The sequence below is a fragment of the Colias philodice genome, chromosome 15 (assembly GCF_061535455.1).
Source record: "Colias philodice isolate Cphi_HAF_F1 chromosome 15, ilColPhil1 Martin Lab GWU primary, whole genome shotgun sequence".
NCBI lineage: Eukaryota > Metazoa > Arthropoda > Insecta > Lepidoptera > Pieridae > Colias > Colias philodice.
In genome coordinates, this window is record NC_143100.1 from 9,115,649 (window position 1) to 9,132,889 (window position 17,241).

Below are 17,241 nucleotides of genomic sequence, written 5' to 3' on the forward strand. Positions count from 1 at the left end.
CGATAATATACGCTAGATGTGTTACAACACTACGGTGGTAAACAAAATGCCAAACGTGATAATATTGTGACATTTTTTAAAAATTATTTAATTCTTTTGTATTCCACAACCCCATAAAGTGGGTAAATGTTACAGTTACAACATAAACTTATAAAAAAGCGCTTGATAAAACCTTCAAATAGGGTTAGAACATAAATATTTATCAATTTGCTGAAAATCACTTACCGATGGAAAGATATTTTTTCATTGTTTTCATCCAAAACTCCCATTCGACTAGTAATAGCCGGTAGCTAAACATACAATAGTCATTTTAGCACACTGACAAATAAAAAGAAACACTATACACTTTATATTTTCTAAATATTTCGTTAAAAACACTTGACGCACTGAGCCCACCAGCTGGTTGGAAAACAAACTGACTGCCGGCGCGCTACGTTTGAAGACAGTGCAGATACTCTATCGCTATCTCAATCTGACTTATGCAGTATGCTGTTATTGACTAAGAGTAAGTAGATTAGAAAATATGTATTTTGTTCTGTCTCAATATAAGAACTCTATAGGTTTATTCCTCTGAGATAGTATCTGTCTTGACAGTGCACCAACACGTATTTAATTTTGTTTTGATAAAATAAAATATATTTCTTTATGCTAAGGGTTGATTTTTCCTCATAATGCGGAAGCTAACCAAAGGCGTTTCGAGCGAGAGGTCTCTCAATGGTAAATGGTCCTTTTCTAACATTTTGTTTGACAACTCATCCAATAAAATATTGATGTTTACGCTTTGTTTACGTGGGAATGACGAGTCCCACAGCCGGAGGCCCCAAAAAAAAAAAGATTTAATTCATACCTAACTTCATTTTAATTATTAAAATGAAACTTTACAACCACGTCTGCTCGGTGCAGACCGGAGTTAAAAAATCATTATACAATATGAATAATTATTCTAAAGAAATCTTAAAAAACTAACATAGCAAAACTACGCTCGCATCCCGTTCCCATGCGAACGACGTAGTCAGCAGCTTGCTGATAAGGCCGGGACGTAACATAGGGTGACGATGAATTTTGTTTGTACCCAAGTTTGTACCTGATGAATGAATGAATGTATCCCATGAATTATATTATGTCGGTAAAAATTAATTAAATTTAAGACTTAAAGTGAAACCCACAAGCACGTAACAGATAGAGCTACATTGCGATAAAGATTATAATATTATTATTAGCTAGAATGAAAATTATAACTATTACTAACGGTGTTTACAATTTAACGTTAACTTAATATTAAAATATGTACAGGGTACAGTATTAGTTTATTTTTACATACTTTAAATTACGTAGCGTATCATCATTAGAAAAATATTTATCAGGACACTTACACAGTTCGTTTTTCAAGCAATTTGACCCTTATCTTGTTTTCGCGCTACAGTGCACAGTCAAGTCAGTAGTATGCCGTCTTTGGTAATAATACATGCCTAACTACCTATTTATTATTTTATAAAAAAAATACCTTATAATAGATCTAAGACTACACTGTACACACAAGAGTGAGTGTTTTCTCTATTTGTATGTAAAGTTTCTATGAGTTAAGACTACAATAAAACAATACCACTTTAATTATTGTTCTCTAATGTAACTCAGTAACCGAACGTGTGCGGCTAGGCTGGGCCACTACAATAATATAAGGTGACATAACTCTTCGAAGATACTAGCTAGAATCAAAATTATGAAAATACCATTATTATCGATATCGATCATATCGAACATCGACACATTTTTTCGTGGACATCTCACTGTCTGTCTTTGGCAAATCCATAAATTTTATGAAGGCAGAAATGTCACATTTGTATAGTCTATGGTCACATTGCACAATCTGAATTCTGACATTTTTATTGCAATTTTCATTGGATCTCATAACGATTTCTTATTTTTAACGTTTGTTCAATGCTCATATTAATAATTATTCGTTACTTCTTATCTTTTATACCATGTTGAACATAAAGCATGAGTTACCAAAGCGTTTTATTTATTACTGATAAACATTTATTTCAGTTACAAACCATGTTCTAGAGGAACTTGTTTCCAGTGTCATATTTGCTGACTGACAAAAGGTGAAAGTGATAAATAGGTATTAGCCATGGCTTGTGTAGAAATACAGCACGAAAATATGGAGTCTGAAAGGGAAGAGGGTGAAATTGTAGATGAGCTCGATGATCTATCAGATATTTCGTCCGAGGAAGAGTTTTTACTGCGACAAAGGTTAGAAATTCTGGAGAACTACAACAATGTCCTTGAAAGAAAGGAGGCTAAAAGAACATCTCTGGGCACAGGTTAGTACGGATCAGTATTTTAAATCATTCAGGCCTGTGAAGTACTCATATTTGCAATTATAAAATAAATACTAGAATTAATAATTTAATTCAATTGCAGTTGATTATTACTTACAATATACTAACATACATGCTGTGTTATACAAACCATATTTAAATATAAATTAATATTTTAAAAGGTACATCAACAAAATTAAAGAAAGTTGTGATGGTTATGTCGCTATCATCTGGTTGAGTCTGCTATTTGAATAAAGACTAGCAGTAGCGTGTTCATTAAATGACGACAATGAGTTCAATTGAATTACCAGCCCAAACATTAATTTAACAAGTATCACTCAATTCAACCTGTTAATTAAAAGTTACAGATTTAACAACTTGATGATTCAAATAAATATTGTCATTCAATGAAGGCGCTATCATTCAATCATATGGCAAATTGTACCAATAACCAATTAATATTAGAACATCTTCTAAATAAATTTAGTCTCTTCTAGAAAGCCACAGCAAGTGCAAACACACAAGTACACAGGCGGCTTAAGCAGTTAACAGCTGAGCAACATATACGGACTGCTTGAGCAGTCGGTCGTTGACTTCTCAAGCTGTTTCTACAAACCGCGCAGTTGACTGCTTGAAGCGGTCTGTGTATGGCCGCCCTTAGTTTTGTGCATAAAAATATTCAATAAAATTTTGATTATCATTGTAGTTTAACTATTGTTTTAGTGGCTATATTATGAACTAGCTTTCCACCCGCGGCTTCGCCCGCGCTTTCAAAGAAAAACCCACATAGTTCCCGTTCCTGTGTAATTTCCAGGATAAAACCTATCCTGTGTTAATCCAAGTTACCCTCTATATGTTTGCTAAATTTCATAATAATCGGTTCAGTAGTATTTGTGTGAAAGAGTAACAAACACACACACACACATCCTCACAAACTTTTACTTTTATAATATTAGTCGGATTAGTAGGATTAGTTAATGTTTGGATACACATTTCTTGAAGTAAAAAAAGGTGTAGTGTAGGTAAAAAAAAGTACCTCAGGACTAAATTACTAACAGACAATATCAAGTTCTAGTTCATCATAAAGTTTTTTTCTCTTTGAATGTCAAGAGGCCCTGTTTTGTTATTTTCCCAATGGCCCTTGATTGCACAGATACACTACTGAATCAGTGCATTTTTTAAGAACAAATTAAGCTACAAAATAAAAATAAAAAATTGAAAACAGATTGATTACTTGGCCTGATAAACTATGTACATATCTTTATTGTATCTTTCTGTTCAAAAGTTACTGCCAGTTCCTTGTTAAAAATGGTAAATCAAGCGATATTTGTAAGAAATTTTGCACATTTTTGTACATAATTAAAATTGTAAAATTATTGATAATCATGGTATCCTTATCTACTCTTAAGACTAAATAATTTCATAGATTAAACCTACCTCAAGGAATAGGAAAATACATACTCCCATTAATATGATTGAAATATTATATAGAAACAAATCCAATTGTTTTTAAATCACAAAATATTATTCAGTGTCATTATAGATATGCCATTTATAACTTATTCATTTCTAATGTATATCTACCTCCCTACTGCTTGGAGTGCAGTACTCTATTATTGATAAATTTAATATTTGAAAACCTTTAAAATGATATTTTTCTAGCAACCTAATCTGAGACGGCTAAAATTAGCTTTTGAAGAATAGTTGTATAAATATAATGTTGTATTATGTATAGTTAATGAATAAATAAACAAGTGTATTGTAATTAAAATAATTTTTGTTTATATAAAACATTGTTTTGTAAGTTGTATTTAAATAGTGGACAAATAAATTTAATATTCAGACTGTATTTGTATAGATAAGAATCTTGAATTTTAAAAAAGAATCTCACTTGCCCAACTTTTAATTTGTTACTGTGTAAAATCTCATGAATAATAAAATATCCCAAATAACAATTTTAGGTAAACCAAATAAAACAAAACCTTCATTTTGGCAAGACTTCACAAAAGTATCAGATGATAAAAATGATTCTAAAACACAAGAAGTGTACCGCGTTACTCGAACTGAAAAATACTTAAAAAAAACTAAAAAGTCAAAGGAACAACCAAAAGAAATTGAGCCCTTAAAAAATAACAGAAAAAAATATGCTCGCAGTAAAAAGGTTCTACCAATGAAAGTGGTGAGTGAAACCAGTGAAGATTCAGAGGATGATGAATACAAGAATAAAAGGCGAAAATTAGCTGATGCTGTCACTCTTAATAAAAATAAAGTAGACACAAGTAGTTCTTTAAAAGATAGACTCGCCAAAATGCTTAATGCCAATCAGACGAAAACTGCAGATTCTTTTATTATTAAAAATCCCATAATACTCACTGGTCCAAATACAAAACCAGCCCATAAACCTAGTTTAAAAGCCAACTCAGACATTATATCTTTGAATAGTGATTCCACCGAGAATAATGCTATTGAAAATCCAAATGTATTAAATGATCATATAGATACAGATGATGATATAAAAATTATTGAAAATGTTGGTGAAGACTCACATGATACTGTTGATGCGGGAATTGTAGAACAGAAGAAAGATTTACAACCTAATGATAGTGGCGCAAGTACTGATGAAGATTTAGAGTCATTGAGGCAGCATGCTTTGAAAACAAAATCTTCCAAATTAAAATTAGCTCTTCCTGATGTACAAAACATTGTTCCAAATAAACCAGATTCAGAAGACGAAGATAGTGATACTGCCGAGTTGAGAATGATTTGCTTAAGGTCAGCATTGTTGAAAAAAGCAATAGAGATGAAAAAGAAACAAAAATTGCAGAAACGGTTGTCCCAACATTCGATTATGGAAGATGACTTTTTTGAAAATTGTAATAATGATAGGAATGATACCGAAAATAATACTGACGTTGAGAATGTTGATATGGAGATCGGTTCGGATGGCGATGAAAAGAGCAAAGATGGCTGTGATAATAATAATATTTTTAATGAATTTGATGTTAAGAACTTAAAACAGTGTACAGGTTCAGTTAAGGTAGCCAAAGAGGATGAATTGGAGGAAGATGAAGATTTATTAAGAGCAAAACTATTGACATCTTTGAGTAAAAACCTTCCAAATCTAGTAGATATAAATACATTAACTAATACTGAAGTTGAAGTTGCTAGAGAAGTAACTAAACCAAGAACAGAAGTGGTGAAAAAAATGAAAATACCAGAAGATAAGAAATTTATTATAACGCTTGGTGATTCAGACTCTGAAGGTGAACATGAAGCTACGAAAAATTTGACTAAAATGCACATGAAATTGGCAGAGCAAACAGAATTTCAGCAAAAACTTGACCAGTTTTTGAAATCTACTAGAATGGAAGTCGAGAAAAATGCTTTACCAGATGTTGTTCGACCTCAAGCTCCACCAAAACCACCTCAGAAATTTGTTCCCAAGGTTGGAAAGGATTCTAATTATATGTATAATATTCTTTTTATTTCAGGATAATATTGTTTTAAATTCTTCCTTTATCTTCCAGGCAATGAACCATTTACCAAAATCAGAACAAATTGAATATAAAAACTTAGTGAAAAGAATGGCTGAATTAGAAAAATTGAAACAGGCGCGACAGCTCTCTTTGAATAATTTAAATAAGCCTAGTAGTAAGGAAACACTAAAACCTAGAAATAACTCAGTAAATACAATGGAAGTGTCTGCTAAGAAATTAGAAGAAAAGATTGCTTCATCGAGGTGGGAAAAAGATAATTTTTACATTAGTTAATTTATTTTAAACATTATTTGAGCTGCATGTATTTTGTTTCAGAAAAATGATTGCAGAGGAATCAGCTAAAATGTTAAAACTAAAAGAGGAAGCAACGAAGTTGTCTCAGAGATATAAAATAGTTTCCAATGAACTGAGAAATATTACAACGGCAATCACGCTTAATAAGAAACAACAAAGAAATGTGCAGAATGGATTATCGAAAATAAGACTGCAGCATCAAATGCTTTTGAAGAGGTTTGGTTTTTACACTTATTTACTGAATTTAATCATTTCTTTGTCATCAATTTATACAAACTTATTTCCAAATTAATATTTTTAACTTTTAACTATTTCTGACTAGAATATGTTTGAGTATAGGTTCAAAATCATTTGTCAAGTATACTACTGATATTTATTTCTGTATTTTCAGCTCAACTACACTTAAACATTCCATACCCTATCCGCCTTCCAATACCAATAATAAAGTAATTAATAGCATTAAAAAACAGAAAGAAAATGATCCATTAGTTAAGGAACATAAAAACCCCAATTTACTGAAATCAGTAAAAGTTAGTGTAATAAATGATTTAAATAAGGATACGTCTGCAAATAATCCACGACTGTCAGTTGAAATCGATGTCAGTAGCAATAAAAAAGTAGTTAAAGCTAAAACGCCGACCAAAGAGAGAACTGTAGATTTCCAAAAGACTGAAGACCATATCGGTGAATTTAGTGATATAAATAATTCGATTGATTGCGGAAGGAAAATGGATGAGGATAGAAATAAGCATGAATGTGAAGTTAAAGACTACATATCTCCGTTAGATGCTCTGGGACGGACAGAGTAAGTATTTGTGTCATACATTGCAATTAATTTGAGATTTTTTGGCGAATATAATAATTTCAATGTCATAGGCGTTCTAAAAATGTAAGGAAATCAATGAATGATCGTAAAGTGGATGGCATATGCGTACGAACATCGCGTACGGGAGCGGCGATGTAAGTATGCATTGAAACTGTCCACACGCGCGCGCTTGCACCTAACTTTTCTAAAATGGTTATTTTTCAGTTGGAAGGAAGATCCGAACGCATTCCTGTGCCCGTTCGAAGTTGGCGGCACTTGCAAGGACACCGACTGCAAATTCCTACATTTACAATCACAGACTCAATGACATTACACAAAATCACACAGACACTCGCTACGCCACAGAAAAAAACACAAAAGACACACACATACTCCCTTTTCCCTGTAAATTGTGCCAACTTCAACCGTCGACGGATCCTTCGTTCGAGTGTAAAGTATTAATCGATTTGTTAATGCTACATGCATGCTATTGGGAGTCTCAATCGATTTGTTTTTCGTGTTTCATTTGCGATTTTAGACGTGGTTTAATGCTTTTCGTATTTTGTATCACTGGAATGGGGCATTTGTTATAGCAAGATATGGTAAAATGTAAATAATTTTCTTATTAACGTATAGATATTAACTTTTGCGTATATGTATATTATTATTCACATTTTGCCTTGCATTTTAAAGACATGCGTCATCACTCGTAGTTTCTCAATTGCATCAAAATAATTTAAATGATTCTAGTTTCTACCCTTTTAAAGTATCTATTAAACCATTTTATTTTTTTATTTTATTCATTATTTATGCAATTTCTAGTTGGCGAGGCATGCGCGGGTCGCCTTTCTCTGGCTGTGGTAAGTTTTAAATAGTGGTTTTGTAGTGATTAAGACTCAGGACTGGCCGTACAGTGTTCGACGCGCACCGAATGGTAAAACTGTTGTGATTGTGTTATTTAATTTATAATATTATTAATTAGGTATATATTATTAATTATACAAAATATTAAACATAAAAATGTACATAATGTAAAAAGTTTTAAAAATAAACGATATAAATTATTGTAAAGTGTTGTTTTATTTCTTAGCTAAAGTAATTTGAGCCTTTGCCCGTGAGGTGTAATTGGGTATGAAATAAAAGAACTCATGAAAAACAGATACTTTATTCAGATATTGTAAAAGAAAATACCAATTAATATTCCTTCACATTGATACACATTTAGACAAAAATACAGTAGAACTCCAATTATCCGAACTCCGACTATCCGAATCGCCGATTATCCGAATCACAAAAAATTGTCCAAAAAAAGTCTAAGTGCGCTATTATTCTTCCCCTAACAAGAATATGGAGAGGATGATGATGATAAAGATGTGTTGTCACTAGAGGAAATAAGAAAAATGATTGCAAAAATATTTAAAACATGTGAAAATTTCATGTTTCTTTCATTTAATTCAATAAAAAAAATAGTGCAATATCAAAACGTAGCTTTTATTCTCTCCAATGGCAATATTTTTTTTTAATCCGATTATCCGAATATTTGATTATCCGAATGGGTCCCGGTCCCCATTAATTCGGATAATTGGAGTTCTACTGTACGTATATTCTGGAATGAAATTCGATATATTTATTTATAGAATTCTTAAAAAAAAAGAGATCACATAATGACTAGACACAATAAGGTACACATCGTGACAGAATAGTAACTGTGGGCGAGATAGAAATATCTAACATTCATTTGAAAATACGGTATTTTATTATTAAAATTTCATTATTCGATTCGCTAATACTCTCATATAAAACTCTATAAATTCATAAGATTTATTTGGTGTTTCAAAAGCTCAAATAACACTTTATAAAGGTACATAATATAATTTATTAAATCCCGTTTACAATCCAATCCGGGATAGTTTTACACATTATCAGTTTATCAATAACAATACATTTAAGATAAATAGCCCACAGTCGAGGATAGTGGATACACACTGGTATATATAAGAAGATACTATGGCTTTAATCTTTAAACACGTTAACTACTGGACAATACAATCGCCCTTAATAAATTATGTAAGTCGTAAAGACGTAATAATGACCTCATACGGCTAACCCAAAATATAACCTTAGGTAGTATAACAATTAACTTGGTAGTATTAAATCTTGTAAGCAGAATGACTTAAAATAAATGAGGAAATTTTTGCCTTGTTAACTTACTACTTACACTACCATATTCTTTTTTGATTGATTTTGTTAAATTATACAGATGAGGTCACATTACTATACATATTATAATACATTTATAGTAGCGCAAAAGGGATAGGTACCTATTGAAAGCATTTGTGGTGTTTCTTTCTGAGTTGCAAAAACAAAAGATGTAGTTAACTATTATATTTTTTCGATGAAAATTAGGCTAATTATACATCAATAATAAGAAAATAGTTGTTCAGAAACACGATAAATGTTTTCAGTAGTTCCAATGCGCACATCTTTACGGCTATAGCCAAAAATTGACTTCGAATTATTCAAGTCTTACACAGAAATTGAAAATTTCAGATTTCAGTTCACAATGTTATGAAGAGTACCTAGGTAAGTTACCAAGAGTTGCAGTTACTTTTACATACTCTCGTAGTGAACACCTGCACTGTAAAACGATTTTAATAGGCTGCAGTGTTTTTTTACAATATTTTAATGTGTTAGGGTTTATTATTTTATTTAGGGTTAGGGTCTATAGGTATACATTATACACTGTAGGCTTGAAGTGGATCATTCTGAACTGACACGGTGAAATACAGTTTCTCTTTTTATAAAATACTTTATTTTATTCAAGCATCATAATCCGAAGTTAACTTCTGGCTACTACTAGGGGATCTACGACAATTTATTGCGAATGACTTGCAGACATTTTTAGACGCAACGAACGAGCTATGACTGCGTGTTTAATTCTTGTCTTAGCGTATTTATTACAACTACTTTTTAAGTAAAATCATTAACCATAAGTAATTTATTCACAAAACTAACTGATTACAATTCATTCGTACATTGGTGTGCTACAGCCCTGCTACAACTATTAATGTCACACCACCTTATTCTCCATTAACTGCGATGGTTTCTCTGCTATTGTCTTCTCATATTTTCCAATAAAAACATGAACTGAAAACTTAATTCATTACTATGTACACGTCAACATGTCATGTGTGCTTATTATGAGGGTATAGAAAGGTAATAAAGTAAACCATTTTCTAAGACAAAAAAAGTACACATTTATTTAATAGGTAGATAACACAAGGCAAGAATTCGCCACACCCGAACTCTGAGCTGCATCTAAAAACGTGAAACCATCGCGTCTATCTCAGCGTATGCCACATGGCCACAGCCTTGCGGGTTTCCTGCGCCATCTGTGCCCAGTGCCGGCCTTCTGCCGCAGGTTCAGCCGCGCCCACGCAACACCAACCCACTACTAGGTTGTTGCTACCCCCTGTTACTACGCAGATCTGGAAGTTGATTGATACAAAATTATTACATCACGAAAAAAATGTGATAAAATAATATTATCCTATTACGACGAAGGTAGTATAGACTAGTATCTAATCTGTGGTATAGGATGGCATTTATAATCACAACACTTCTGGAAAGATTTTGTGTAAAAGTTGAGAAATGTTAAAAAAAAAGTATCTATCTATCTACATAAGCATAATTTGTAGGTTAGGTCGAACCTCTCTGATTTTTATATTGATTTCAAAATCGTAAAAAGAGGATTGGATTATTCAAAAATATAAAGTTAGTAATAGTTAGAGAAGTTAAATGTTATACACACCTCCACCGAAGCTTCTTGAAGGTTGGAAGAAGAGAGACTGAAAGAAAGTGCCTCGTTCCAAACGGGGTTGTTTATCTCCTTTCTGTTCGTTTTCTTCTTTTTTACACGTTTGCCATTCACCAATAAATACACCTTCACGTACACATCTGCAACATATATTTTGTTAATATTTGAATTGACGGACTTGATTTTTATGAATCATGTTTTTCTATTGCAGTAGGTATTTTATACTCTATCTGAAAATTCAGCCTTCTACTCAGTAACCTGCGTACGGCGTACCTATCTGTTAAAACATAATGAGGTAGCTTCCTGTTTTATTACCTTTATAAGTCAGGAGTAAACAACTTTGTTTTAACTTGTTATTGTCTTGTTATGGTCTTGTTATTGTTTAAATTATCGATCAATAATTTATGTACATTTAGAGATTTTTCATAAAGACAATTTATTGTATAAAGATCATTGCGTTGAGTCTAATTTTAACTGCACTTTATACACACAGCAGTTTTTAAACCGCAACTACTCCAAACTTACCCAGAGCATCTTTCCCTTCCTGTGGTGGCAGAAGGTTGCGAGCCTTCAGAACGACCACAGTGAGTCGTTCAGCAGAAGGCAAGTACGACAGACTCAGGAGTAATTCCTGTAATTCCTCTGGAGGACGTCTTTCCCGAGATAGTTCAGCCCATACTTCTGCACCACCCGCTACTTCCACCTTTGAGAGTGGTATTTTGGCCGATCCCATCACTTCGTTGCGGGAGAACCTGTGGATAGTAAAATATAATAGTAGTTTTTCATGGAAATTTACATTCTGTTTATTGCTAAATGCCTTTTTTCTTTTTAGTCTTTGGTACTTCTACTCTTTCTTCTATAATTATTGTATTATAATTGATTACTTAACTAGTCTGAAATTTAATTATCGCAATGCTGACACTGTATCTGCTGTAAACGACAAAAACAAAAACCCTGTCGTTGAACCCGCCAGCCTCGCAAGGTCGTTTTATTTTCTTACCTATCATAATCAAACACTTGCAACAGCAGCGTCTTATCACACAGATCGTCATGTGACACGGGGAACTTGAAGTGCTGGTCAAAGAACGGGTTTGCCTCGTTCCTGTGCACGGGCGTCTGGCGCACGCGCGTGTCCACTTCGGGCGCCAGGCTCACGCGCACGTACGGGTCGTTGAATCCGCCCGCTTCGTAGCCCGCTAGGTCGTGCGCTGGAGGGGTTAATTATGTTAATATACGTTTTGACACGATTTTATATATTTTCTTTTTTTTATTTATTTATTGGAACATAATCATTCTTTGTACTTACAGTAATAATACCAAAGCATACATAGAATTTAAATTTTTTGTTGGAATTAATATGTATGAACGCTAAAAGTTTTGGTGTAAAAGTTTATTTTTTAGGACATTTTCTATTTAATACATTTTAATAAAAAGCTTGTTCTTCATAATCAAAAAAGAACTTTTAATATAAATACCACCATGCTAGATTCTTATACGAACTTACCTAAAAAAAGTCTAACAAAATAACTATACATACTACGAATAACAAATGTTTACCTTCAATGAGATGGACTTCCAGATCAGACCGATCGAAGTCATACTTCAATCGTAAATGGATCCTGCCCAGAGAGGGTCCAGGGCCCTCCAGCTCTATAACTAGCGGGGCCTCTCTCTTCGTGTACAGGTCTGGTTGTAGCGCTCCCAGGGAACTGATCGTTGCTCCACCGCCAGGGCTCAGGGGCCCCACTCCGCTACTGCTTTCCACGAGCGAGTTGCTGCGGTCTATTCTTCTGGAAAAAAGCAATTGTATCCTATGTCACTGTAAAATCAATAAAGATAAATAAACATAAATTTCTGAGTTGAAACAGTTTAAGTACTTATTGAATTTTGTTGCATTGCATTTGAACCTACTTATAATTGTAACTGAACCAGTCTTGGAATAACAAATACTTATGTATAATATTTTTAACGGTAACTGGTAAGAACACCCATCTATATACCTACATATCTAGTTACAATGCTACTTAGCCTCTTAGGTATTATAAATAATAATTTCTGATGGAAGTAATTTTAAGTTAAAGGTAAAGGTAGGTACTTGGTACCTATAAATGGTATCGCACGAGGAAGGGTTCTACGCACGGACATATATCAAGATAGACTAAGCGAGTGTATGTACTTCCCGTGTCCAAACTACGATTATGAAACTTACTTGACGCTGGCCTACACTCAGTCCGCGCTTGCAGTTCGCCAAGGAAAGACGTGAAGCTGAATAAAGTAAAATGCCGAATTACGCCGTTATAAACTGTAGAAACTCCACAGCTGTGAGTGGCCGAGTTAGCAGAGATGTTTCCTTCCACCGGTAAGTAATTTTCTAATCAGAATATGCACTATTTATTTTAAAATCAAATAAAGAATATCTGTGGAAAACGATCGTGACAAACACGGATACCAAATCATACGAAATGATTCGGAATACATTGCGGCTTTTACTTGGCACGGTAAAGATCGCGTCGTATGATAACAAGCAATGAATAGCGTCTTCTCATTTTTCTGTTCTCATTTTTCTGTCCAATTTTGTGGTTAGTGATGTTCATTTGATGCAACAGTTCTCAATTCTAATCGATTTTATAATCGAACAGATAAATGATAATTTGAAGGAGCAATTTTTCAGAAAAAAAGGCATAGATTTTTTTTGTCATTTAATACGACTTGACCTAGAACTTTTAAGTATTTTAATACAAAGGTACTAAAAATAAATATTATGACATGGACGCCATTAGTTAAAGTGTCATCTTGGGAGTTTTTTAAGAAAACTCCTTATTGCTTAGACTATGTTTGTTTTTTCAGTTTTCCAAGTAACCCGAACATAAAAGGAAAATGGATCGATGCAACGGGACATAAAGATTGATTGATTGACAGTTTCATTACTTTCTTTCGATGGCCTCTCTAGTACGTAGTACATGGTAACTCAATGGGCATATGTAAGAAAAAGCTAAAACACATTAGTTTACTTGTTAGAATATTAAAAGGTTTATAACTTTATTTTATCATCCCTCTGTCTATGGTAATTATCATTTTTCTGTCTTGAATCGATTTAGTAATCGATTACGATTCATTTATTTGACTACCTCTTAGACATAGATCTAGTTTGATCTGATTTCTTTCGATTTACTTCGATGGGATAGGACGATACTAGAATCGCCGCGCGAGTGGCGGCCTAATCGATTTAGCGTAAAATGAAATTAACATCACTAAAAAGCGCTCGTGACGTCATAACGCGTCAAGGTCAGTACAAAAAATATGACACGCTTGGTTTTCATACAGATCGCGGTACTTGCGTTGTCTACTTATATATACATGTCTGTGGTTCTACGATATCCTTAACTATCGAATAGACATGAAAACTATGGCAACTATAATTATTATGGAGCTGATCTCCTTTAAAGTTTCCCTAACTATCGAGAGTCTGCTTTAGGAAACTTAAACATGATAGTTTAGATCTTTATTCAGTTTTATATAAAAGTAACTGAGTTTAAACGTAATACCTACGTTTTGTAATTATCAAACGTATTTTTATATATGGGTACTAAGAAGGTACTTACCTACACTATGTATATAATTATCTTACCAGAAAAAGGCGTTTGCGTATTATAAACCTAGAGCCTAAAAGCTTTTGAACTGTGTTTAGTTTACCGACATTGTTTATGAATAATTACACCACGCACTATATAAATAACATTTTAAAGTATCGCTAACTAACTATATCACCTACTTTTATGTAGCATAAAATTTACATCTTTAAAGAATGGATCGTCTGAGTTGAAATTGAGTAGGCAATAAAATAATATGGGACACGATACGTACCTACCTACTACTATATCAAACGTAATGATTCATATCGATGTTGGATTATTACATATTTGACCTTTCAGTGAACCCATGAACTATCGCAAAGATCTGTTAATATTAGGACTTAGAAAAGCTTCATATACTAATCATATTACTATCTTAACTATAAGGCACATCCCTGCATATTGATCAAAGTATAATGAGATAGTAATTTAAAATAATATGTTTGAAAAAATAGCATTCAGTATACTCGAAAATAATTCATGTTGTTTTTAATATTTAAATAGTTATAATGTTCTAGTCTATAACACGAAAAGTTTTGATAGCCTCTGAAAGCGCACACGGGTGTTAAGGCTGTTTAATATTTAAGCCAGCCAGACCAAGTTGAGTTCATTTTTCGTAACGTTATAGTACCAATGTCCTTCAGACCCATTAAATTATTCAGATATCATGTAAACTGTTGACAGTAGGCCCGGGGGCATATAATTTACAGCGAAATCAAGTGATCAAAGTATAAGCTACTCATTTTCTCCATAATGAGAGGAAGATAATTATTATCCTGCAATATCCGGTCTATATAATTAGTTTTTACTTGACGGCTTGGGCGTTTCCAAAGATGAGTTGAAAGATTTGTTTGGCATAAACTAAAGACAAGTAAATAATTAATACGTCATAGTTTTTCATTTCAATCATATTATATATAGAAGTTTATTATATACATAGTATTATATAGATTTAGGACACAATTAAGTTCTTGATTCATTCGGAAATTCAACGTAATAATCACAGACTAGTTATCTCGACTCTCGAGACAGAAATTATCAATGATAGAATACTTGTACATTTAGTATTCGTAATCTATTCTAAATAATCAAACCGCTGAAAATACTTATGTAGATCGACAGAATTTAATTAAAAACAGAGGCGCTCGCATAAAAGTGAAAAACAAATTGAAATACTTATCAAAGTGGTAAAGCGAAAGCAATTATCGGATTAAATGACTATATCGATTGTGTACATCGGAAAAGTGTCGAGTTTGTAGTGTCGGAAAGAGGTGTCACCGGCGGTGGGAGGGGAGGCAAATTGAGTTTGCTTCAATTTGTGGAGCCCGGCGCGCGGCACGCCCGCACCAGATTGATTCCGTAGGACCTTTGTTAAAATATACCAAATTCAAAATTGACGTCTCCGTTTTTAAATTGCAGGAAGGGACGGCTATTTGTGGAACCCGATTGAAAATCGGATGAATTGGGCCACCTAGTTTGGATGCTTCCACGTTTATGTAAAGTCATGTTATTTATTTAATATTTTACCAGTAAATATTTATTTTGATATTTAAACATCAAATATTAAATGGATTTCCTACAAGGTTGTGAAATGATGTGCTAGCTGCTTGAAAATGAAATTTAGTTTATACCTAGCTAAAATTGTGTATCACGAGATTGCTTGCTACATAACGCTACGTGCTACGTATTCATCTACAAGGTGCTACGTATAACGTACTACGTACTCTACATGCTCGTAGGTAAATCTGTTCACTGTGCATTTTATAATGTAAGTTTTTTAATTACTTGCCCTGGAAGAATAATAAAATAGCACATACCAGGAAACTAACATTTACAATTTATCAACAAAGAAGCAATATTATTTTCCTCGTAATTATATTCTTGCTTCTCTCTAAAGCTAAACACGAGTTACATAATACATTGCATTTTAATATTAATATGTTCATATGAAAATTGAACAATGGATAGAATATAACTAAATGATCCTTTATATAACTGACAAATGTTATCTCATTCTCTATAGAATGATTTATCTATACCTATAAATCCCCATAAAACACAATATGAAGGATACCTATTGAAAGTCTGTTTTTCGTAAGTTACGTATAACCGATAGCAAAAGTTATGTTTATGTGGTATTTCATATCGATCCCGTATTTTCGGGTAAACAACTAAACGCCTTGCTGGTGGCTACATAAAGCCTTTTATACCCTTACAGGAAATCTATGTCGAAGTGTGATAAACGTCACAAATTAATATGTGAACATGTATCATCCTATTTATATTAAATTAACATCACATCGGTCTATCTCTTATATATAAAAATGAATCGCAAAATGTGTTGGTAAGCGCATAACTCGAGAACGGCTGAACCGATTTCGATAATTCTTTTTTTATTATATTCCTTGAAGTACGAGGATGGTTTTTATGTAGAGAAAACGTAAATATGTACCACGGGCGAAGCCGGGGCGGACCGCTAGTAAATATATATTAAACAATATTATAACTACTACGTAATATACACATTTTATTACTAAAGCTTCATAAATGTCACATTTTAATAACTATGTGTAACTATATTACTCTATATTATCGATACAAAACACGACCGATTTAGACACATACGAAGGTATCTAGTAGAAGCTTCGAAACGATCGTAAAGGTTAACTGTAATTTAATTGTCCATTCAGTAAATAAGTGACCCAATTCGATGATATCGTCCATGTACAAAATAGCTGAAAGTCCGATCCTTGTTCCTCGCTATTCTTTTAATTTATTCCGTGCATTTTCTCGGAAACAGCGCGGCCTTTTGCTTTGAGTGACAGCAACTGTATTAAAACACTAATTAATCTTGTATTATCGTGGGTTTTCAAGA

General features: G+C 33.0%; 2 protein-coding genes across 7 annotated transcripts in view; one reads left to right on the forward strand and one right to left on the reverse strand.

Annotated features, from left to right (window-relative positions):
• The first annotated feature begins 1,833 nt into the window (after positions 1-1,833).
• On the forward strand, positions 1,834-7,988 carry LOC149482432 (uncharacterized). 5 transcript variants are annotated; one of them, XR_016316675.1, is made up of 7 exons: positions 1,835-2,324; positions 4,283-5,766; positions 5,849-6,060; positions 6,134-6,328; positions 6,504-6,917; positions 7,143-7,372; positions 7,740-7,988. XR_016316675.1 is itself a non-coding variant. In XM_089703848.1 (7 exons), the coding sequence occupies exons 2-7, from the start codon at positions 2,132-2,134 to the stop codon at positions 7,243-7,245; spliced, it is 2,601 nt and encodes an 866-aa protein (XP_089559974.1). In that variant the 5' UTR covers positions 1,860-1,929; positions 2,047-2,131; the 3' UTR covers positions 7,246-7,988. The 5 variants fall into 5 exon arrangements, 3 of the variants coding, with proteins under 3 accessions (XP_089559975.1, XP_089559973.1, XP_089559974.1); XR_016316674.1 differs by having other exon boundaries at positions 7,143-7,367; XM_089703848.1 differs by having other exon boundaries at positions 1,860-1,929; positions 2,047-2,324; positions 7,143-7,988.
• Positions 7,989-8,329: 341 nt separating this feature from the next.
• The window catches only part of LOC149482433 (synaptotagmin-5-like), a 39,995-nt gene continuing 31,083 nt past the window's right edge, over positions 8,330-17,241 (reverse strand). For both annotated transcript variants that reach the window (XM_089703852.1, XM_089703853.1), the window contains 5 exons: positions 12,292-12,524; positions 11,735-11,942; positions 11,260-11,486; positions 10,729-10,874; positions 8,330-10,405 (listed from right to left, as the gene is read on the reverse strand). In XM_089703852.1, the coding sequence (XP_089559978.1) occupies positions 10,259-10,405; positions 10,729-10,874; positions 11,260-11,486; positions 11,735-11,942; positions 12,292-12,524 (961 nt within the window). In that variant the 3' untranslated portion in view covers positions 8,330-10,258. The remainder of the gene's footprint in view (positions 10,406-10,728; positions 10,875-11,259; positions 11,487-11,734; positions 11,943-12,291; positions 12,525-17,241) is intronic.

Bases quoted from the DNA above. Each gene is read 5' to 3' on its own strand.
- LOC149482432 (XM_089703847.1), top strand. From the start codon at position 2,132: ATGGCTTGTGTAGAAATACAGCACGAAAATATGGAGTCTGAAAGGGAA. The intron at 2,325-4,282 runs GTTAGTACGGAT...TAACAATTTTAG, and splicing joins AAGAACATCTCTGGGCACAG to GTAAACCAAATAAAACAAAA. The intron at 6,329-6,503 runs GTTTGGTTTTTA...CTGTATTTTCAG, and splicing joins CATCAAATGCTTTTGAAGAG to CTCAACTACACTTAAACATT.